The sequence below is a fragment of the Osmia bicornis genome, chromosome 4 (genome assembly GCF_907164935.1).
Source record: "Osmia bicornis bicornis chromosome 4, iOsmBic2.1, whole genome shotgun sequence".
Taxonomy (NCBI): domain Eukaryota; kingdom Metazoa; phylum Arthropoda; class Insecta; order Hymenoptera; family Megachilidae; genus Osmia; species Osmia bicornis.
The window spans coordinates 4,488,113-4,513,023 of NC_060219.1; the positions used below are offsets into that span (position 1 = coordinate 4,488,113).

General features: G+C 36.4%; 2 protein-coding genes across 9 annotated transcripts in view; one reads left to right on the top strand and one right to left on the bottom strand.

Annotated features, from left to right (window-relative positions):
• LOC114880039 (repressed by EFG1 protein 1-like) overlaps window positions 1-24,911 on the top strand; it is a 50,984-nt gene that overhangs the window by 19,825 nt on the left and 6,248 nt on the right. The window contains exons 1-3 of one of the 5 annotated variants that reach the window (XM_046285506.1): window positions 1,760-3,270; window positions 18,746-19,006; window positions 20,859-20,930. In XM_046285506.1, coding sequence (XP_046141462.1) covers window positions 3,236-3,270; window positions 18,746-19,006; window positions 20,859-20,930 — 368 coding nt within the window. In that variant the 5' untranslated portion in view covers window positions 1,760-3,235. Of the gene's footprint in view, window positions 1-1,759; window positions 3,271-8,383; window positions 8,553-15,621; window positions 16,015-18,745; window positions 19,007-20,858; window positions 20,931-24,911 lie in introns of those variants that run through there. The other 4 variants (XM_046285508.1, XM_046285507.1, XM_046285505.1 and 1 more) reach the window with 4 other exon arrangements.
• Window positions 60-23,467, bottom strand: LOC114880060. Of its 4 annotated transcripts, XR_006829346.1 has the most exons (3): window positions 22,017-23,467; window positions 4,144-4,364; window positions 60-338 (listed from the first exon to the last, which is right to left on the bottom strand). XR_006829346.1 is itself a non-coding variant. In XM_029195660.2 (2 exons), exons 1-2 carry the CDS (start codon window positions 12,331-12,333, stop codon window positions 4,316-4,318), a joined length of 303 nt encoding a protein of 100 aa, XP_029051493.1. In that variant the 5' UTR covers window positions 12,334-12,423; the 3' UTR covers window positions 3,831-4,315. The 4 variants fall into 4 exon arrangements, 1 of the variants encoding a protein (XP_029051493.1); XR_003790020.2 differs by lacking the exon at window positions 60-338 and having other exon boundaries at window positions 3,831-4,364; window positions 22,374-23,467; XR_006829345.1 differs by lacking the exon at window positions 60-338 and having other exon boundaries at window positions 3,831-4,364.

The following is a 24,911-nucleotide window of genomic DNA, read 5'->3' on the forward strand; positions in this document are numbered from 1 at the left end:
GGGAATTAATCGTTTCTGGATGAACCGCTGAGATATTCTATTTATATTAGCTATTTTAGCGTTTAATCGAGAAGATAATTTTCTATAACAGTATGCGGATGAAATTGGGGATGCTGAGATTGTTGAGATATATTTAAGTAAATGGACGACTACATATTGGCGATGAATTAGAAATGAATCAAACGTCGAAAGGAGGTTTATTCTTCTTTATGCATTTCACACCCGGATTTAGCAGACCCCATTTAGCCCAACTCAGTTATGCGACACACCCAGCTTTTTCTAAATAAGAACTCTGCTACGTTCCTCGGAAATGTGCTTGCATGTCTGTTGTTCTGAAACTAATAAACACGAACGTTTGATTTATGTTACTTAAAAGAATGAAGATTTTTACTATTACATTACTAACTTTCTGTTTTTAGTCTTCTATGAATACTGTAAATTTTAATCGTTTCTGAAATGAAACTATAGGTATACAAATTAATTAATTAATTAATTAAAGCAGTTTCAAACATAAAGATTCTAAATGCTACTCCAAAGTTACAGAGGGTTGAAATTCGTGAAAAATGGAAGAAAGCACCGCATTCTGCTTCACACAATGTTCCACTGAATTATTAATAAGTATCGTATTCCTGTAATTAATTTTCAAGCATAATCACACCGCGAACTTAAGTGCAGTTTTGCAAATTACATTCCAACAAATCGCTTATTATGTATAGCCACAGACCTTGGAGTTATCTGCAAGTTTATTGTGCAGATAACATGGCCGGCTGCCAGCTCGCGAATATTTTGCAAGCTTGCTAATTGCTCCCATAACGATCGCGCAGACGCACGCTGCATAGTTTCCATCGCGCGAGTCCTGTTCCGATAGAAAAAATCAAAATTTATATCGCGCTCTAATCACGTCGCATCTTCGGGCATCTTTATTTTTGAACGCCCTTAAACCTTGATTAAACTTGATATACAATGCTTGCCGGGAATATTAATTACGGGTTCATTAATCAGAACGGAAGCGGGCAAATAACGATTACGGAGAATAATGAGATGTAGGTCCGTACCAAGAGAATATAAATTAAGGATACAAAGTTTAAAGTTAGAAATTGTTCGATAACAAACGAAAATAGTTTTATATCTGAAAAATTACTGATACACAGTAATTCCTTAAATTATTAGATATATCATTTCTATTATAAAAGATAACAATTTTATTATCATCTTCTTTTTAATTAAAGATTCATTTTAAAAATTTCATAATTAAACTGTCTACTGGAAAGGGTCAGCTAGATAAAATTTCAAATTAGAAGTATTTGTATATGAAATAAAATATTTTTATATTCTGTAAGTAGTTTCATTAGAATAATTTAAAATCATGTGAACCGTTGGAACTTTCTCAACAAGTTGAACACTTTTCTCACCCCTATTTAATTGTGCCCTTTACTTTCTTCAGGTAACCCCGGTCATCACGCATTATTCGTGCGTCTACTTCAATTATTAGTCGGTGAATGGACTAAAGTGCTCATAGGTACAACTTTATTATTACTTCACGAGAAAAAGGAAATAGAATAAAAACTCTTTTCACCCCGGTTTCAAACATCTCTCCAAATTCCATTAAATCTAAAAGATCAAATGGTAAAGAATTTCGTGATCCGCATTTGCATCGCATCACATTCCGTTTTACGACCGCCACCTGTGTGTACGCGTGCACACAAAGGGTGCGCTCGCGGTCGCGCGGGCGCCCATATGAAACCTGCGCGCCACGAGGTAAAGCCGCCAGTGCTATTCGTCGCCGCAGTGCGATACGGTCGATAGAAGAAAACGTGGGCGACAGTCTCCGGTGGTTGCAGCTGCTATACAAAACTGCCGCGACGCTCATTCCCACAACGACGTCATTATTCTACCCTATTCGAACATTTCCCGGAATCGACGCGCCTTCTTTTCTCTTTTCGAGGACGTGCCAACATAGGGTGGCCGATCGATCACGATTTATTCCGCTCGAGGATGTTGCGCGGGCGGCATCGTGCCGCAAAAACTGTCAGATAGAATTCCTGTGAACGTGATCGGTGTTCCAAGGGGTTGTTTTATATCATATAAAGGGGTTGTTTTCGTCGTGGAATGATCAGTGTTTTGGTTCGTTGTGGTTTCGAGGATTTATTTCAGAGACACCAGCTGTTTCTGTTAACTGTTTACTTGGATATTGTAATATAAAATTGAAGAAATTAAAAATTCTTAAATTATCATATAAATCAAAAGTATTTGATTAAAACAATTTGCGACAAATGATAAAGGGTTCATCATCCCTTAGCGAATGTTCAAGGACAAGACCATAAAAAAATGTGCTTTTAAATGCGAACCAATGACGATCGCGATCTGCGAATCGGAAGAACGATCACGATGCTCGATCGTTCCAGAAGCAGTTTACGGCCACGTCGCGATCACGAGGATACCGGAAGGAGAGGGAAGTGAGAAATACCGGCGTGGAAGTGCAACGATTCCGTGCGGCGTACTCCGAAACATGTTGGCCCTGGCACGGCCAAACTCTAACTGATCGTGCAAAGAGAAACGATCGAGGCACGGCCGCGTGGCGAGCCGTGACATTGGACTACGTGGAATCTGTTTACTCGTGAACGCGGTTCGACAAGCCGATTCGTGCCACCAGGGATCCCCGTCCTTGACGTAACATCGACCTATCGATCACTATCGACATCTGGATTAAGCAACCGACCAGCGAGCTCGTAATTAATCGCTTTCTGCGACGTTAGATTAACGCTACATCGTTAGTGTAACGCTTCTCCATCGCGAATCTTTGATCTTGATAAATAATTACAAACCGGAGAATAATCGTGTCTCGATCGTGACGGTGGTTGGTGAATAGTTTGACTCGTTTTATATGGTGATATTCTTCTTGGGAATATTTTATCCTAGTTATGGAATAATCGTAGCGGTCTCGAGTCTCGAAGGATCGACGGCGACAGGAGGTGGGCGGACTGGCGCCAGAGAAGAGGAGGGTTGCCGATCGATTTCAGCTTCGAAAGAGGATGCTCCGTTTCGCGACGTAGCAATACGTGTTTTTACATCGTAGTCACGTGCCAAGAAGCGTAGTTGTGCCGTGGTTGGAGATCGGTGGGGCAGAGTAACGACGAGGGGATTTTTCCCGGCGCGGCGACCGAACGTCGTTGTGGAAAATCGATCCGCCACCCTGGTTGGCCACCCCGTTGCAACCACCCAGCAGCGCGGTGCAATGACCTCGAAACCGGGAAGGTCCTACAGCGTGAGGTAAGAGGAATCGTGAAGGGAGAGAAAAAAAGGGGAATAAAGATGAGGCGGGGGAGACAGACGGAGAAAATAACCGCCTCCCTTTTGCCATACGTTCCAACGTCTACGACTTTTGCTCGACGTTTTTCTCTATTTCACTTCCGGCCACGTCTTTCCGCGGCTGCATTTTAAACCGGCCCTCTGGCTGTCCTCGTCTAAAGTTGAACGGCGGGCTTAAACTTCTACGATCGGGCTCCGCTGCGCGTACGGAATTTACGATGGGTCGTTTATGGGGAAACGATCGTTCCGTTTCGACCCCTTGGCTTTCGTTTCAAACGACTGCCTTAGCGAACATTATCGTCGCTCGTCTTCCCGTCGTTTAAGCTAAGGGACGAGCTGCCTGCGTTGAAACGACGTCGATGATACGCGGTGTTACTCTTGAAATGCCTAACTTTGCTTCCGCATTGAAGTAGCGAATTTGTGAATTACAGTTTTGATAGAATCTTTTCGGGTATCGTTAAAAAGTTATCATGGGTGTTGAATCTTTGAATTTTATACATTTTTTTTGTGGTTTTATTTTTCCCAATTAATCCTTTAAACATTTGACTTGATGAATAATTCGATAATTCGATAACTATTTCAGAGTTTTGTCAGATTTTTCAGATAAATAACCCAGGTTATCTACAGAAATTGTAGAAAATATATTTCTCCACGATGGATTAAATAGAAATCCATATATCCATAAATATAGACACTGCATTTATGTTTAAGAATCTCCAAATTTTGTTGTAGAAAATAAAAATTAGAGCACAGATTGCTAACTAAATGATATTAAACCAACAAGCAATGAAATATTTGTAGAATTTCTAAAAAGATTATTTTCTACATTCTTACTTAAAGTGTTTTGATTCCATGGATCGAGTTCTTCCATTTGTACCGTGGAGTTATTTCACAATTTCTGTTTCTTTTTCCCATCGTATCCGGTACTTTCACCAGCCACCATTGACGAATAGTAACAGGTAGCAGTCTCCGTTCCCTTCTTTTTTTTTTTTTTTCGGATTCCCACTTAATTCTTTGGGATATTTCCGGGACCCAATGACTCGGTAAAACCCCGCCTAGAAAGGAAAAAAAGATTGTTTCTTATTAGTAGAGCGTTACACGACGAAATCGAGAGATTTACAACATCGAGCTGAAACGGGGAACTTCGTTACAAGCCGCTATCTTCTTGGCTCACTGGTCGCGTATTCTTTCCTTTGTATCCAGCACGAGTTCTTACGTGGAATCACCTACTTTCCGAGACCTTCACTGTAAGCCTTACATCGACTACACACTGACTGTAAACAACTTGTTTCCGTTCTCTATTTCACCCTCGTTCAGGTAGCACTTTGGTACAATACCGAAAGATGAATCATTAACCTTTGTTCGACATCGTAATGATTCTTCTTTCCAAAATATTGAAAAATTTTTGAATTTATAAAATTGGTTATTGAATAGTGTGCGTGGTCATCGATGTTTGGTATCACACAGTGCCGAATCAGGGGTAGGTCTAAAGGGGGTTACAACCCCGGATTCTATTTCTCAGAGACCCTCTTATTCTAAGCCTTTATTTTTTTACTTTTGCTCTTTTCCTTTGCGACTAAATGCCATTTAATTTTATTTAGAATAAATTTCAATTTTTGAACCAAAATTAACCAATAGAGCCCTCGAAGGTTCGATAATACGGTCCCAGAAATCTTAATTTTGGTATTACAAATACGGAGAGAAAGAAATTAACAAATTTTAAATAACTACTAAAAGTATAGGCGGTAAAAGAAAATATTGTCACTTAATACGTAACTCTAGGCATTAATGGGTTAATCTTGCTCTAAAGTATACGCGAAGACTTTATATTAATTCTAAAGTTTCCTGTCAAAGTGAGAAATTATTACTATATGTAAAACGCTGGTAATGCTTTGCTATTTCAGGTGAAATTCAAATATGAATGATCAATAATCACGATACGAATTTTTTATTCAGAAGATATATTATTTTCCCACGTGGCAAGCTGTTACGTGTACGTACATAGGCTTATGGAAACGGTATTTTCGAAACGTTCCACGGTGTATTCTAAGAAAACGTTTCTGCGCTCTTGACGCGCGAACAATAAGCTTATTGATGGGCTTGTTCTTGCTTTTACTGCAATTGCTTTTATTGCAATCTCGTATTCAGAGAAAGGCACGGCATGGGAATGGTACCTCGGCCATCACTCGTTCGCAATTCCCTCGTTATTATTTATTCAGAACTGTGGCATCGATCGACTTAAATAGTTCATTTGCAATTTTTCACTTTTTCAATTTATTTCTTTTCAGTAAATAATAACTTTTGTATATTTCTTCAATTTTATTTCTTCAATTTTATTTCTAAATACTGCTTCAGGTCATCGACCTGAATTTTGTATTTTTAAATACTAATAACTTTTTTTAATACGCAATATTGAAGTGAAAGAAGTTGATCTATGTTTAGGATCTATTAAGGACACTATGACTAGGAAATTAATTATGAAAGGGTTAAGCGACGTTTCTGGGAACACGCTATGTATGAGGCTTCGTACCTTTTTCGCATTTCTCACCGTCACTATATTCTTCCACTTATTCCTTTGATAAATGGTTGGCCATGTACACTGATAATTCACTCCCTATTTAAATTGGAGATTACATCTTTGCAATCATTACGTAAATGACACATTTATCTGCCGCAGTTTATGAGTATCAATCACTTTTCTTACGATTTGATAAACTTTTAACGAGATTACATATCTTTGGAATTTTAAAAGCACTCCTGTAAACTTCTATTAGATTCTGGGTTGGGCTGTCACGACTTTTATTGCTCCAATTCATATTTTTCTTTGTTCGTTTGTGGCTAGATAAGACTGGGAAACGTTATCAGCTAAGCGATTGCAGACATGCACGAACTACACCCCTTTTGATTAAATATTATCGAACCTTCCTTCGCTATAATCCCTTCAAATACAAAGATACGGTCATAGATATTGTTATCTACTCCTCTTCTAGGGCCAGAGGGAAAAAATGTCTATTAATAAAGATATCGTGGCAGTTGGTCATTTCATCGATCAAGCCTATTTTCGTGGAGGGTGTGCAGCTCCGTTTAAGCAGAAAAAAAATATCCGGGTCAACAGCATGTCGAAGACCCGTGCTCCATTTATATTGGGATTCTGGTCATTTTCGGAAGAGAGTTTATCGATCCGATACGGTGCACGTGCCAAAAGTGGAGACAGCCAAATGGTATGTCTGGGAATCGGAGCAAATGCAATCAAATGTTTCAATATTTTTTATTGAGAGGCTGTATAACTTGTTTGAGACATTGGCAGCCGTGATAAAAAGGACCAGTTGTAATAAAAAACATCACATATTTTATATTTTCGACGAGGGTGAATTCTGACTGGGGCAAGGGAGCAATTATTACTAGAGAGGGATACAAAGCTGAAAAAGATATGAAATTTTATCTACTTTCAGATTTTTAAGGGTGGTATATTCTACCTGTGCTATCTTGTGCAGTAGTGTAACTAGGAAGGGGGCAAAAGGATCAATTGGCCCCTCCTTTTGAAAAATTGAGAAACTGTTTTATTTAATACTTTCAAAAATTAAAAAATATTAGATTTAATATTATTATTGTGCTAATAAAGTTTGTTTAACCTCCTTATCAATTGTGGTTGCGCCATTGATGTTGAGCATTTTATTCTAACCGGAAGTTAAAAAAAAATTGAAGAAAACTTATCTAGTTCACTAGATATCTTCTAGTTCATCTAGTTTTGTTTAGGTTTACAAACATTGTCGATTCGTATTCTCGTCGATATAATAGCCGTGGCGAATAGATTCTTATCAAAGCGGCATTATTGTAATGGTTGTTTCACGATAATTAAGAGTACACTTTAGATAGCTCAGCGGATATATCGTCGATCAAATCGTAAATCAAGCGCGGTTGTTACAAAGCCATCGCCTCGGTTTCGTGCCATGATGCGACTTGCGTAAGAATAATCATTCTTCAACGATGACAAGGTTAATTATCGTTAGAACAAACTACTATTAACGTACCGCTTCTAATATCCTTCAGAAACATCTATTGAAAGAAGTTGTTGAAACATCATAAAGATACCTTGTCTTTACCTTTTTAACCCTGATATTATATTCATAAAAACACTAATTGTATGACAATTGTGATTGTCTATCTTCTGACAAATATATTAAATAAAAAAGTCTGTCGCAGATTTAGAAATATAATGAAATGATGGGATTTTAATTTTATGAAAAAAAAATTATATTTTTAAGCACTAATTTGTAGGCGTGGCCCTTCAAAAATGTGAACTGGATCCCTTATTGTTTAAAAATTTTAAGATTCTAAAATTGCACAATTCAAAAATTTTACAATTTTAGAAATTCGAAATGATATTTCAGATTTCCAAAATTCCGGAATTTCTGAATTACAAAGTTTCAAAATTTCTATGGGGCTTGACCCACTCTCCAAAAAAGTTCTTCTTCCACAAAATTATTAAAATTCATTAAATATAATATTAACCTTACAAATTTTTCATAACTTTATAAAAAAAATTATTAAATGTTGCTTAATATCATTCGTCATATTCGTTCTAAGAATTCAAAAAACGCAAGTGTAAGTACATTTTGCTTCGTTATCTCTGACAAATATTACTCAAGCGATAAGAACAGGTATAAGAAATTCAGTATAATCAATCGAATAGGCCGCATTTTTATTTTCCACGCTTGTTTTTGTACCTATTATAACGAATACAAGGCCACCACATGTTATTACCATTCACCCACTATACTTTATGAAAAAGTCATAAAAATGTTCCATCGTTTTGTGGGAAGCTTTATGAATTATGATGACGTTGATTCTGGAACCTACGTTCCGTTCGAGCTCTAATCTTATCTGCCATTCGAACGGTTACTGTGGCGATGGCTGTTAGTTTCCATTTTCCTGACAAAATGTACGATTCGGCTGTCACAGTGTTCTTTAATTTTTTACGATCTACTAAGATTTTTTAGAGGGGCTCAGTCAACTAGTGCTATTGAAATAGTGTGCAATAGTGTGTATTGAAAAATGTAATTTTAATGACTTTACAAAATACCGATTTTAATTAGTTCCTAAAGGATCGGCTGTGAATTTTGTTAGTTCAAATTAAAAGATTGTGTCTGATCTAAAAAATAAATAATTAGAAAAGGAATTTTTTCAGTTTGAAATCATGCAGTTCAACGTTCTAAATGGAAGGACAATAACAGTAGTTAATTGTAAGTGATTTAGCATTTTGTCATCTTTAGAAATTTGCATAAATGAATATGTCACGTTTTCTATGCAGTACAAATGATTTCTACGAAATCTCATTTATTTTATTACGAATGAAATATTGAAATGAAGTTCACCTCTTCGAAATGAAATGATGGAAATTTACAAGAAAATGTCTCTTGAGATTATTAACCTTTAGTTGGTATGATGACATTGCAATGAAACAAAATGAATGGAATGAAAATGGATTTTTTACAAAATCTTTTATTATATATTTTATTGTACAAAACGAATCAGCAACAGTTGTAGGTCATTAGAGTTCCAATGATACCAATTAAGGGTTAAACGAACAATTTCTATCATAATGATTACACGTACGGAAATGAAAATCTTGAATCTTGAAATTGACTAAAAATAGACTTGGTACTTGGGTTAATGAATAAGTGTTTTATCGAAAAATTAATCATCATTTTGTACGTATCTGAAATATCATCAAACATACGTAGTAGCTGTCACGGAATGATGGATGATGTATTAGGATGAATACTCTAATGATCACTGGGCAAATTAAAAACTTGAAACTTTCTTCCATTACTTGTCTAGTTACATACTTTTTGTTTAACGCCGTTTTCTATATTTCTCTTATCCATTTCAGTTTAATCCAAGTAGGATTTCTATATTTCATTTTGCAGTATAATGATAATTAATGTCATTAACACTCGTTTCTAGTTTTATACTGATACCTACTAGACACTGCGTTATCAGTAAAATACATTTTTAAACAATTTCAACTTAAATTAATATCCTTTTCGCTAGGAAATTATAAATTTGATTCTTAATTCATGGAAAATAAATTTCTGAAATATTAATTGTGCAAATTAATTCAGTGCCATTTCTTTTTTTAATTGAAGATTCATTTTTAAAAATTCACAGTAACTCCAATTATTTAATTTATTGTCATTGTAATCATATTCTTACGTCACTTTTCAAATTCACAGAAGCGCGGAAAAATATTCAAATTTAAAATAGTAATTAAAAAAATGCAATGCTAAAGACACTGAATTAATTTGTACACCTAATAGATAGATATTTTTTAGTTCGAAATTGTGCTTTTTTTCATAATTGAAGGGTTAAATAAAATAAAAGCAGCCTTCTATTATAAAATTCTGCATTATGTTTTGACCAATGCAGTTTATTTGAAAAAGAGCTTATTTTCTTTACGACCAGCACTTCTATAATTTTTCTAATCTATAAATCAAAAGATTAATTCCAAGTCTCATAAATTCGTGGAACGTATCTTCGCTTAATGGTTCATTCGGACGTGTTATCTGACAATAGAGATAGTTATGCAATCGACTAATTATCGGTCATTACGCGATGCCGATGGCGCATTCTCAGTTACGTCACTAACCTGTTTGCACGGTGACTTGTGGCGTCAAATAACAGAGAAATTTTGACCAGGAAAGACGCTGTTTCGAGGCCGTACAAAAAACGATAATTTATGAACAGGAAAAAGGGGAATCTTGGAAGATAATCAACACAAATGGTGACGTGACACGATGAAAATTTCATGGCAACGAAATCGTGACCGTGAAGGAGACTAGTGTTATACGAGGTGATTCTAATAGCCCTACTATAGCTTTGTTTTGCCACTTTTCCATTTTGTAAGACATTTCTAAATATTTGAAATTCGACGTGTTTTTTAATCTTTAAAGTAAAATTAAAATACTTTATTTTGTTACTAAAAATATTAGAACAAAAAATTAATAATTTATGTGGTATTTCAAACTTCTGTATGAAACATTGTATTCTAATATTTTCTTATCCAAAATGTTCAGTTGCATTTTGCAGATGCACCGATGCACTTTTAAAAAAAATCATATGACCCGATTACCGAGTTTATTAAAGAGCGTGAAATGTTTCTCTATAATTTTTGTTTAATTTTACTCAAAACAGTGCTACAGGGTATTAGAAGCACCCTGTATATTTTATATTCACGATCTTATGAAAGTTTCCTCTCTTTCAGGAAGATGGTAAATAATGCATGAAGTATTATGCATTATTATATAAACGAATGCATCGGAGACAAAGATTTACGTAGTGAATATATAGTTTGACTTTTAAATTTAGTTCTTGTATGGTTATTTAATTATAATATTATTGCACAGTTTGTTAGTATAATTTAATAATATTCAAATTGAAAATTGGTCTAGCTAATAGTGTTAGCAATTAAGTCATTGCACTTAATTAGTATGCATTATGAATTCTACCAATTTTATTTAAAGCATAATCGAATGCACTCCTGCTGATCCTGATTTACTAGTTTAAAAGCAATTTAGCACGGTTTCGAATATTCATGAATATTTTCATTAAGGTATTGACTATTCTTGGAACGATCGCTTAAATATTAATACGAGTAATCAAGGCGTAAGAATGCCATAAATTAATCACTCCGGCGGCTATGTAATTAAAAAGAAAATTCTCGTTGAATGGCTAGCTTCGGGCATTGATGCACATTGCACTTTTTGTACGTTGTAAATACATCCGATCGTTGAAACTCTTTGAATTCCTTGCTGTTAATACGTAAGGCCAACATCGTTTTATGGTTTCTTCGTACTTTATCTAATAATATGATTTTTTCTAGTTTCTTCCTTGAAAATATGTTTCCTCAACTCATTAATACCCTTTAAAATTACCCTTCCATGTGTTTTTAGCAAGTAATGCAGAATCATTCTAAGAAACTGAAATAAAATTTCTAATGGGAAATTTTTTATTTTCAATTTAAAAAAATTAAAAATAAAATTATTTATTCTTTTTCTAGGTCTTCATTTAGAAAAAAAATTATTAACATAGATGAATTTTTAGATTATTAGTTCTCAGACTTCCATAAGGAAAATGGCGATACGGAGAAAGCAGGAAATAATATTAATATTAAAAGCAATTTAGAAACAAAATAATATGATTTTTAATTGTTAAATATCATAAAATTTAATAAATTTCCTCTTTTCTATATTGTCATTTTCCCTAAGGATGCTTGTAGGAGAAAGGCGGGAACCGGGGATACCGCCATTTTTTTGAGGAAACCTGATTTGATCATGAGTATACAACATATTAATTAATACCTATTATGAAAAATGGTATTCTTATAGCGTGCGGATCGAAGCTGTCAAATATAAATCATTTAAAATACGAAAAAGAACATGAAATTACAGGAGTTGTAGATATTATGAAATGTACAGCCGTCAAGGTGTTAATGCATACGTGCAATTTATTCGTGACATTTGCATCGTTCCAGTACTAATAGAATTCCTACATAAGAAAAAGCAAACAGGCCAAGAGTTTCGCTCGATCGGATTACTTCCATCCTCATTTTACCGGGACCCGTAAATCAATCTTCCTTTTAATTTATGCTGTTTGATTCTGATCTAAAATGCCACGTAACACGACTATGCTTGCATAACGACGTCTGCCACCGTTGTGTGACTTTTACTCCGATGTCTCGTCGATCTTCCTTACGTCAATGTTATCCCACCTTTTACTATTGGCGACGACCTCGTGGATCGAATTGCGGTGTGCTCGTAACGATTCGCGCACCGGAAATCCAGCCAGAGATCTTGATAACACTATCCTCGAGCTTCGCTTATGCACTGCAATTGTACTGACTTCTGACGAGTAACGAAGCCTCGTTATAACAGTTGTAATTTTGTTTGAATAGATGAACAAATTTTCAAGTATCATAGCAAGTGGTAGGAGTTTCTTTCCTTCACCGAAAATGTGAACCTTCATCACTCTAAAATTCTCAGATTCCAAAATTCCACAATTTTAAAATTTCAGATTTCCAACATTTCAGAATTTGAAAATTCAATAATTCCCAGGTTCTAAATATCAAATTTTTTTAAATATCAGAATTCCAGAATTTCAAAATTTCAGAATTCCAAATTTTTAGATTACCAAAATTCCAGACTTCCAGAATTACAATATTTCAGACCTCCAAAATTCTAGAATTCCAAAATTTCAGATGCTAAAAGTGTAAAAATTTCAAAATTTCAGTTTTCCAACATTCTAGAATTCTTGATCCTAAAAGTATTAAAATTACAAAATTTTAACTTCTAAAAATTCTGAAATTTCAACATTTCAGGAACAATCTAGCCTACCTCAGAACAAGGTTCAAATTACGTCAATGATATAATCGACACTGTATTCATTAAATGAAATCTTACACGAGTCTTGAGATCAGACACTGATGAGTCATATTGATAAAATTTGAAAATGACTTTCTTTATTTCTCAATTTTTACCGGAATAGATCTATGGTACTTGATAACAGCAACAAACGGTTATTTCACGTTTCCGTTCGTGCTCCGACTAGCAATGAGTGACATTATGATGCAGAGTGCAGTTCTGTATACATAGTAAGTTCACTCGGCCTTGAACTACCGGTGATATACCGTGTCGAGTTGTCCAGAATGCTATTATGCAACGTTTGCATTATCAACACTTGGCTGTTTTCAAGCTGCACTTATCATAATCGTACATGCCACGATTTGTCGTGTGAATGACTATCAGTCAATGAGTTTATTTTATCTAATTTTATTTTGTCTATAATATCAGATGAAAAATTAATATTTAAAAAATTGAAGATAACCCATTAGATTTATTGAACAAAAAATGTTTTGGCAATTTTTAATATTAGAATTTGTTGTCGATTGTACTATTTATTAATATTTCAATACTGTTAATGATAGATCCTGTTGGATCAAGGTCTTTGATATTTCAGTCTGATAAAATACGCTTAGGTAGCATTTACTAATTGTAAGCCAATGTTTAAACAAAATTTTCTTTATTCGTCGCTCGCATTGTTCGTTATTCGTTATTGTTCTTTATTCATGTTACATGCCATTTGCATTAATTCCAGTTAGCGAGATACTCATTATTCATGTCATTCATGTTACATATTCATCATTTACACGAAAATGGTCACCAATTATTTAGAACTCACTCTGAAATTCTTAAATCCCAGAGAAGAAACGTTTTTCGTTTGAGTATCGCCGTAACGTAAGGATTAATTACTATTTCATTTACTATCCAAGTTTCTTCTTGTTGTTTGAAAACAAAGACAGAATACTTGAAATTCCATGAAAATTCGCTTCAGGTCAAACTACATTTCCATACCTTCAGGCGTGTCCACATAATATGTTACAAAAGGGTGTGCTCACCAAACACCTGAATCGCAACTGGGCAACTATTGACCTCGTATAGTAATGAGAAATTTCAAAGGAAGAATGCTAAATGCGGTCAAAATATCTTCTTCGAAGCCCTTCCTTTCTAGTATCTCGTAAGGTTTCCGTTGTCCTCTTCGTAACTGGTCATTCTGCGCTTCAGTGTCTTTTCCACCGGTCGTTACACGACTGCGTTTTGTAGTGAACGATGACCACATGCTGTTAGTGAATTGAATTCGTCGATAAATCATGCAGATAAGAAAAACTACACGCGGGGAACCATTTGTTGAATTGTTACATTCCGTGAGAATGTTTTCGTTTTATGTGACTTGAATGTTAAAAAGTATATGCAAGGTGAAGTAATAACTGTGAACGTTTTAATTACCTCTGGTATTTTTAGAGGTAACAAATATTTTATATTCATAAAGTTTCCAGGATAAACTAATAATGACTTCTTTGTGGGTGAATGGTTTTCGGAATTTTTAACCCTTAAACAGCGGTGCTTAGGCCAATCGTGATCCAAACTTACAAAACATATGCAAGGATATTAACTTAAAGTTAAACGAATAATTTTAGAAAATTGTAAAATTTAGAAAATGGAAATAATGTGAACACAAAGATAAATTAAAATTGTGGTTCTCTCCATGGTCCGCGGTTCAAGGGTTATAGGTCTCCTTAATTTTTTTAACTAATTAACAATATATGACATACCCCATAAAATAAGATTACTACTTTTTTAATAACACTTTGACGTACTCGTAACTTTGATATGTAACGTTTACATAAATGGATAATTCAAAAGGTGTACCCTTTTGAGGTGACGAAAGTATTTGCCAATAATTTGGCAATTTACAGATTCCATTCGGGCCATATGTAAAGTGTACACTTCTAAGAAAGGAGCACCGTAAATCCTTCTTAACCAATTCGAACGAAACTTTACGAATTTACGAAGCATCCCAAGCCCAGCATAACAGTGTGATTCATTCATGCCAAATTGCCTTTTAGACCTGCCTCAACAAAGAGCTACTTTAAACAAAAAATAGAATCTTAGAAAACAATATCATCTCCGTTTGTTTAAATCGCAATTCCTACGGTATATATCATATTGCTCTGAAAGAGTAGCCTAATGTCGCTCCCTAGGTCAAAGGAAGTATCCGTCCATAGTGAACAGGTGTTAGCGAGTCGCACGTGTTCTCCACGAGTACGCTTCGGGTACTGGAGAGAGAGGAGTACCGTGATGTTCCAGAGCAGTGATTCCGGTCAACCAGAATAGCGGTACTCGCTCGGCCGTACATCTTCGTTCTCCAATTATTACGCTGCTTTCCGCGGTGCGCACAGTACTTACACGTTGTCGCGAAAGCGGAAGAAAACGCGCGCAACACGCGTCTCGATAAAATCGTTTCAGGTTTTATTTTTCCCGTCGTCTCCTTTCTCCGCTCTGCCATTTAATGGAACTCATTGCCGCAGGTTTCCTTCCTTCTTAAGATATGGAACTGAGAAAAAGGAGGCGAAACAGAATTCTTCTCTTTTCTTTATTTATTTAATTTCGATCGACAATTTTCAAAAATATAGATTTTTAACCGCTTCTGTATCAAAACTAGTATTGATTTAAATGGCACATGCAGAACCCATAAAAGAAACGAAAGGAGAAACGGAGCTTCCAGACAAATCCGCGAATGGAAAAAAGGGGAGTAAGAAGAAAAATAGAAGAAAAACGGTGAAGCTTCTGGAAGCGCGGCGACGCGACGCTGCCGTCGCGTCGGTGCATTGAATGCGTTTATGAATGCAATTCCCGAGAAGCGTGCAGCGGCGCTGCAGCTGCGCCGGATAGTTGGTTAAGGCATGTGCGCCGAGTAACGGCTAATTGGCCACCTTTCCTCTCCGAGAGTGGAGGCCCGTCTCTCTTTCTCGTGGCCCGACTCGTGCCAGTTTTGTTCGTTCTGCCGTGCGGTTTGTATCGAGCCGAGTTAGAGCAGCGAGGAGCATCCAGAGCTCTGTCACGAGCGAGCAAACCATGGAGCCTTGTACGCGCACCGCTTCGAAACGAGGACGCTTCCTTTGACCGCGACACTATCGTTTTTTTTTTTCTCGCCGTTGCACTGTTCGCCTCGATTTTCTATCGTTTTCCATTGTTGCAAAATCCTGTCGACGCGTTCACGGCGAACCCCGAGGTTTCTTTGATTCAGCCGCGGGTGTCTTTCAAAGATTTGTGACCGTTCGCTTGAGGATTTCGAGGATTGAAGTTTGAGGTTTGTAGCGAGTTTCAGATTTTAAGATTAATTGTTTGATGGAAGAAAGTGTTCAACACGTTCATTGAAGACCCACGGATTCACTAATCAATAGCGTGAGTGGGATTTTTTTGGAGTGGGCCAAGTCCACAAAATTTTAGAATATTAGAATATTGAAATTTACAAATTTTCGAACCTCAGAACCGTAAAATTTTAGAATTTTCAGACGATAAGGAGGTATCAGTTTACAGCCTTTTGAGGGGAAGGGAAGGCAGATCCACCCTGGTTCCTATTTAATTAGTCAATGTAATTAATATTATTTTTCATTCAGCCAACAAATAATGAATTTTGTTTTATTTTCTTGGATTGAAAACTGAAGTATAAAAGTTTAATGGAAGTTAAATTCTTTGGAGTGAAATGTAATTAGTGTAATTATTTCTTTACATGTCAACCCTTTATGCACTTGCGTAGGGCCATCGCAGGTTGTTCACCGCACAAGAGCGGCACTTTTACTTTATTGTTGACTTTCAGAAGGAAGAAAGGTTTCAAAGTTTTGTACAAAAGAGTCTCGTACACCGATAACCCTACACTTGCGTAACTTTGACATAACACGTCGAATTTCTGTTGACCGTTCAAAAAGTTCTTCGCCTTGTTTACAGTGCTCTATCATAATATGTAAATGAATTATCGAGTAATGAAACAAATCTTGTATCTTATCGTTAGTCTTAAAGAAACGCTGACTGATCGCAAATTGTTTTTCCACGACAAAATACGCGTGTCCAATTGCAACAATTCCGTTTTACGTAACTCGACCAGTAAATTCACTTCCTGTTGGTGTTTCAATATTTTATTGCATCTGCTAACGATTTAGAATATTTTACTGTATTTATTAGAAAACATCCCAACTAAGAAAAAGCTTTCCAAGTTCAATTTTTCTAAGAAAATATTGAAAACGCAAAGCAATTCTAATTCGATCTACTTTAGAGCACTGTGGATTTCGTAGTATATACATATAAGGAGGCAATTCTGTTTACGACCGATAAGCTCTGCTTTTTTCCGCTCGTAAGCTCATCGGAGCCGAACATATAAATTTTCTCCTTTCCAATCGATGATTCGCAATTTCTCCGATTCGTGATCGTAAAATCGTCCTCAAATATTTTCGCGATCCTCCGCATCCGATACTTTCGCTTTACGAGCGGATTTTGCATAAACGACATCCGTTGCTTCGGCCAGGGATAATCAGGCTTCATTAACCGCGGGACAAGAATCCGGCCGCGTGTTAACGACCAGGTTAACGAGGAACTAGCGAGGAGGCAGCTTAAAAAAGTAACGAGGTCTGCGAACAACTTAATCGAGTGTATAATTTCGGGGTAAGAAACGGTTTCGCGCGCAAACAACCGTTTTGTCGAGAGAAAATTCCGAGCGAGCTGCGGCCGCATTGTGGCGCGATTCAAATAGCATGAAAACGCGAGTCGTCCTTCGGTCACGAAAGGTACGCGTTGGTGCTTCGTTGGATAATAAATTGTTTAGTTGGTAGGATCATGCGTGTTGAGGGAATCCCTCTCGGGTAATTGGATTCAACCACGAAGGAAATAGAAAGAATTAGCTTTAGTTGCGTGGTTGGTATATTTTCAGGTGACATTAAAAGTCACGCATTTTGCTGCCGTGACATTGTAACAGTTTCAAATATTTTTATGCTATTTTATGCTAGAACAATTTGTGTTGAATGTATATAAATTGCTTTTTCCCCATCTACTTAATTCCCCAGGAGTGGATTAAGATTTCTGGAGGCTAAACTTTACAGGGCCCTTTTTGTTGATTTTGGTACAGAAGTTGAAACTTATTCTAAATCAAATTAAACGACATTTAATCATGAAGAAAAAGGGATAAATGGAAGGTTCAGAAAGGAGCCTCCTGAAAAGTAAGACCCGGGATAGTAGGCCTCCTTACACCTTCCCTTAATCCAGGGTTGTATTTCCCGACTGACTTTTTACGGAAATACCAGTTGCCTTGTTCCTAAATCGTGTTAATGATCAATTATAAATTTAGACCAATTGTACTCGTCGCATACATAATACACAGAGCTAGGTTGTTCACTCATCTCTATGAATACTGAGCTCATAGTCCAAGAAATGTTATTACCACATACGTCTTAATTAGACGTGTCCACCTAACTATCATTGCAGACATGCAGCTACAGAAACGTGTTTCCCGTTACAGTGGAAGGCTGTTGCAAGAGTTGCTCGTAGCTATAAGAATATTCGAAGAGATAAGAATTCCAGGAACTTCCGTAAAAGGGGAATTTAATTGAACTTTATTGCTCAACGCTGGTTCGTTGAACGAACTGTCTGTAAATATCGAAGCGATTGAAGTTTTGACCGGCGAAAACTTGACTCGTTGCAGTATTTGTTTGAGAAACAAATAATTTTCAGATTTAAGCATTCAATTTGCTATTGATAGTAATTTTATTCAAATTTTATCTTCCAATTTTATCTTTTGGCATAAATGACCGGTGATTTCACGGCAGTGCCGCATTAAGGGAAAGTTTAAGGGGGCTATAGTCCCGGGCCCCAGAAACTTTAATCCACTCCTTTCCTACAGTATTGAGTGAATTTTCAATGTTTAGCTTCCTCTTAATTTCAATCCTTAATTTTTATGACAAATTTACCAACCGTGAAAGTGTTAACTACAATTTAAGAAAAAATTTAAATAAGCGACATCCATCATTTGTGTAATGCGAATTTTGTTTCAGGTCTCCGCGAGTCGGAGGGCCTCTCTCGCAATCGTTAGCAATGATTCCGCCAACGATGCACGGCCATGAATTTAATCAACCCCTGTCGAGGGTGGTTATGGTCCGTAAAACGGATCAAAGGACATTCAGTAAGGGTAGAAGGGGAGGAGAGCCTCTCCTGGAAACGGTTACCAGGGAAACAGTCGAGCTTTTCAACGGCGGCCGAGCCGAGAGGAAATATACGTCTGAAACCAGAGACATCGTTACGCCAAAATCAAACAGGTATTCATTTTCTCTTAATTGCGTTACTGAGAGGGAAAAGCAAGAGAAACCAGATTTCCTGGAATGTAAATGATGCGGTATGTTCGACGCGTGTATTATCCGCGAAAAGTATGGGACCATTTAATGATAAAGATGTAAATTAAATTCTTTAAATGTCTAATTAAAAATAATAATTTGATGTTCTTACTTTCTAATGCTTTTATTTGATATCCTATAAGAGATAATACCTTGTTGCATTTGTGTAGTAAAAATAGTATTAACCCTGGAAAAAATATTTCGATTTAAAACATTTCCAAATTTTAGCAATAATTTAGGTTTTGAAATTTTCTAATGTAAAAATAAGCAAATTAGAAGAATCAATTATTTATAAAGTAAGACGTATGTAATAAGGTACCATCATATTGAAATTATTTTGTTTGATTTATGTTATAAAATATAATTTGAGTAAGATGGTCCTATACTTATTTTTATAAAAAATTATCAAATTCCAGTCAGGAAGTGCACGAGATGTAATCGAATTTGTTTTTACAGTTATTAAAAGTTTCATTAATGTTGAATTTGGTGTAGTTCAGAGTTTACTTGCAATTAGTACTTCAGAGTTTATCTAGTATGTAGTTATTATACATACAGACTCCTTACACGTACAAATATACATAGATGTGTACATAAATGTCAGTGCAAGATATCCCGAGAGAAAATTTTCAAACATGTATACTGTTGGTCCCATAAGGATGAGAGGGTTATACTCGTTTATTTAGGTTTCCTGTTGATTTTAAACCATGTTAAATTCGGAAGGAACACGAATAAATATTTTCATAGTATTTTTTCCCACATTTGGTGCGGGAATTTTATTGTACAGTATCGAACATGGTAGGCTTCTCCAGGGAAGATGGCATTTTTTCGGGCTCCCGGATTTCGTCCCTCCCCGTGGATGGCCGAAAGGGAAATGACAATGTAGGGAAAAGGGCCCCATATATGTATACATGTCCGCCCCAAACGTATATATTGACCAATCACAAATTGACAATGCATACATTGCATAATCAAAATATAAAATATACGTATCTTTTTTTAAATACATTGCCAAGTTAATTTTAGCAATGTATACATTGCCATATTATACAGTTTACCAGTAACATATATAGACAATAGAGCCTTAAGCGTTGAAAACAAGTTTTTTAGTCGAGAGTGAATGACGACCGAGTCCAATCTGTCTGAGACTGACCTGTTACTTTTATACTCGATTTACACTGTCCTTGTTTACTACGTAACTGAATAATTTTACAAGTCATATGTTTTAGTGTTTGTCTAATCTACATTCACGGTTAACCTTTAGCCGTCCTGTTTTTCTAAATAAAATGTTGTTCCTTTAGTCGTTGCACAATTTTAGTTGGCCCCAGGGTAGGTCCTACCCGTCCCTAAAAAAGTAGATTTTCACCATCCTAAACTACAAGGTTATAAAATTTCAAATTTCCTGCATTTCAGAATTCAAAAATTCCAAAATATCTGAATTTGAAAGTTTCAATATTCCAAGTTACAAAAATTCCAAAGTTCCAAAATTAGAAAATTTAAGAATTTGAAAGTTTTCGATTTTCTAAATTCCAGAATTTTAGAAGTTCTAAAGTTTAAAAACTCCAAAATTCTAAAATTTCAAAAGAACCTGGCTCACCTCAAAAGATGACCCAAAATTACGCCAATGCAGGGGTCATAGATTCTTTTTAGGCACTGTACTATAAGTGCTAATCGATTCGCGGTTCCTTTGCTCGTTAATTTCTCTCGGGACATCTCGAGCACGATTTAAATCTAAGTAAAAATCGCCTTGTGTACATCGTAAATCGTTACCCCCTTGTAGTATGCCCTCGCTCAGCGTTAATGGAACGAAAAAGAAGGTGGTCGGCTTTGTCGACCAACTGTCGCCTGAAAGGTATTCACCTATGGTGCAGACTTGTTAGCCAAGCCAAGTGTCGATTCTAACGAAGCCTAACGACGACAGAACTCTTCGCGATTCGAGGAAGAATAAAGCATGATTTTCAGGGTTTCGTTAGGATCGGTGAATGGTCGTTAGTTTTGGTAGTAATGATGTAGGAGGCGAGCACGAAGCCGAGAGAAAGTTCACTTATCGATGAGAATGTTAAAAAAAAAATAACGCATGGCGATTGTTCTTACTTACATTGTGGGAAACAAAGAATGGAGCATTGAGTACTTAGGTGGGGCTGTTATGAGAGGAGACTGAAATTGTATGGATTGATAGAATGAATCTTAGGTGAATGTGGAAGTTTTATACCAGTTAAAATAACTAAATTAGCGATACTTGTATAATTGAGATGAAATGAAAGATAGACGTTGAAGAATAGATTTCATCAAGAAATCGAAGAGTTGCCTGAACAATGGGAAGAATCGTATTTAGCATTGAGTTCAGATTAGAAAGGTAATTCTAGTATACAATCTAATAATCATACAGAACTTCCACGTTCGTCTAATAATTACTTCTGTTTCTCTTTGCATGTTCAAAATTTCACCAAACTTCCTTTCGAAACTTTTCTATACAAGTGCTGATCATTATATACACTCGCGATCAAATCAAACTTATCTAGGGAAAATGGTGATTCCCACTATTTGCGTATAAATATTCACACGGAAAAATTTGAACTACTTTTCAGTTATATAATAAAATAAAATACATGAAAATAGGTGGTCAAACTCATATCAGCAAAATATTCAAATTTTGATACACATCAAAATTGGAAAGTGTTTCCATATCTGAGTATATGACTTGTGTCTATCCTCAACCCTTTTCAGCCTAAATTGTTTTTAATTGATAAATTTGCAAATTTTTGTGTTCTAAATATCTAGATATATTATGAATTCCTAATTTGCTGATACATTCGAAAGGAATGTTGTTATACGATAACCTTGGTCTAAAAAGGATTAAAGAGAGTAGAAACATGTTACCAAAGGTTGGCTAACTATATTCCTGTCGTCCTCTATAATAAGCATAAATAAAACTTACAGTTTAGGTTGACCAATGATCCCCATAAAAATTGAGACGGTCCAACGTTTCAAATTTACGTTCGCGAGGAACAATGCGTTCATCCCGTCCCCGTTTGTTCACCATTGAATCTCGCGTTTTCGCGAGGGTTAATAAATTACTGCCGCAGCAAAGGCAAAGGCAAAGGCGCGAGAGAGGAACGGAGCGACCTTTCTTCTGGTCGACCGTGGCCGCGGTCGAGGCGACACGTAGGAAGAAGGAAGTAAAAGCGTGTACACATGGGGACGGTGGAAACGTATGCTCGACGACTCGCTTCGGAGCGGACGAACGCGTAATTCCACGGAGCGTCGCGTGCTTCTCGAGCTCTTGTATACATACATATACCGCTTTCTCTCGGCTTCTTCGTCGTTACTTCACCGCCTGAATGCTGATACTGTAAATATGCTGAGCTGTTGCGTGACAAACGAACCGGCAGCCACGTTGAAACTGTTGAGCTTCGCTTTGGCCACGTTGTTTTGGCCCGATCGCGGGTCGGGTTGGGAAAAATCGAAGGAGATCGGGCGACAACCCGAAAGTATAGTATCTACGGAGTCCTGCCCGATCTCGTCCGATCTCCCCCGATCTTACTCGATTTCGCCAGATTTACCCAGTCTCATCCGATCTCACCCGATCTCACCCGATTTTGCTCGATCCGAACTTCGAATTAGTGTTCATAGTATAATTATTAAATATTGATTAAATACAAACTTGTAAAAAAGGAGATTCTTGGTTGTATCAGATGAAATATTCAGTTACACTTTAACGAGAATACGCACTTCTGTGGCATATGATAGTCATTAAGAAAGCAAAAACGCTTTTAATAAACATGGGCCTTAAAATTCGTTTCAGTTCAGAGATGAATGGTTCTCTTTGTTACATTTTATAATAGATCCTCTGTGTAACCTCCAGATGAAATTTCGTAGTATCTACCATGAAACAGGAAAAACTACTTATTTGCATTAAAAAGAAGCAGCTGAATATAAATAACAAATCTTAATTTCTTTTCTTTTCTTAACGTATTCGTTCTTACATAAATTCATTTAACGTAGCGTAAATCTACGAAGTTTCATCAAAGTCAGAGCGAACATTTCAGTATCCTTATAAGAAAAGCAATATTCATGAAGACACAGAAGTCGATCGCGATAAATTCACGGGGATCTCAGCGGATAGATCGCGTACGAGTTCCCACAGGGACGAGTCGTATAAATCCGTCACGCCGGTGAATCGCGTTTGCAACGAAGCCGGCCCGTGTCAGATACAATTACCCGCCTCGATCCTCGTTTTTGCCTTACGCGCGGTCGTTTATCTCGCGCGAGACGAAGCCAGCTACGCCCGAGGAAGATTGCTGTTCATTAGGTAAACCTCTGCGTCTCGATCCTGAATTTTGCGCGGTGCAAATCTTTCTGGACCGCAAAATTGTAAATTTACATTGAAAAAAAAAAAATGACAGTTATGGCCTCCTTGGGCAATTTGAACTTTTTTTCGGAAGAGCGCTTTGTCTTGGCTCTTAAACGTTTGTTACAATTGCAAATTCGGTATATTCGGTATTCAGCTTGCGGTGGAAAACACGTTAGAAATAGATTAGAGGCACTCGTGCGATCTCACGGAGCACTCTTCGATCGCATCTTCGAACCGTTCTGCATGCATCGTTGACTAACGATCGTTCTGATCCCGAGAAGCGATTATGATTGGTCGGTTGGTGCACGCTTTCCTCGATCTTTTAGCTTTTGATCGTTCACTCGAATCGCAAAAGGCTAGGTCGGTTCGCGCCGACTTTAATGCTGCTCACGCCGTTTAATTTGCTTTGATTCAGCATCCCGATGAGCGAGAAACGAGGCTGAAGAGAAACGTACGCTAATTTAACACGTTCCCCGACGACCAACTGTTGTTTTACTTTGATTTCCTGAAGAGTCGTCGAAGTTGGGCATTCCAACACTCTTTCGGACGCGTTTGGAAGACGTTAGGGAACACTCGAAGGCTATGAATCTGTTCAGTCCCTTATACATCGTGTTGCTGAATAAAAGCATTGTTTTAATAATCTTTCTGCTGTGCTTCTTGCACCTAATTGGCAGTGAATTATAATTTTTATTTTATTAGTAGAGATTGATTAGAATAACAGAATTAAAAAGATATATTAATTATATTTGGGTACTTGAGTATTTGAGTACTCGAATGCTTGGGTACTTTGATGCGTAGGTCTGGCTTTGATCTGGATACTTAAGTATTTAGGTATTTGAGTATTTGGACGCTTGGGTACTTAGGTACCACGTTTCATATCATGCAAAATTTAATTAACCACTATTAATTTTTTAAACTATTAGAGTAAAATTGACGAATAATATTCACCCAGGGAAAATTATTACTGTCCACTAACAGTGGATTGATACGTTAAGAATCATATGTCCTAATGATGAATATATACACTAAATAATTATCATTTTTTTTATCGTATCACTATTATAATACTATAATGAATTATTTTCCAAAATTGCACTTTTGTTTAATAAGGTGACCTGGCTTTACGAAACACTCTTTGGATAACGAGCTTCTTGTTTCTCTTTTTTAAAGCACAATTTCGACTAATTTATAAGGTTAATCAAGACCTTGAGAAACATCTGCTGAAATCGCGATGAATACTACGAATTCGACCAACATCTGTTGAATCTTTAAACCGTTTAGTGTTAGTATTCTAAAGAAACATAAAAAAAAACCTTGCATATGTTTCATGGAGTTTAAACATATTTACATTCGAAAGATGGTAGCGAATTAAGGAGAGAAACTTTTTAGAACTTCAATTCTGCGATACTTGGAAGACTTCTATTCTTCGAAATCATTGAAACGAATATTTGTTCGCATTTCAGCGTTTTAAGTACACAC

What these genes read in the sequence shown, in the direction of transcription:
- LOC114880060 (XM_029195660.2), bottom strand. Translation starts at nt 12,333, where the DNA reads ATGAAGGTTCACATTTTCGGTGAAGGAAAGAAACTCCTACCACTTGCT. An exon ending in GTCGTCGCCAATAGTAAAAG is followed by an intron (nt 4,365 to 12,079) that starts GTGGGATAACAT and finishes TTTCCTTTCTAG; the next exon opens with GCGGGGTTTTACCGAGTCAT.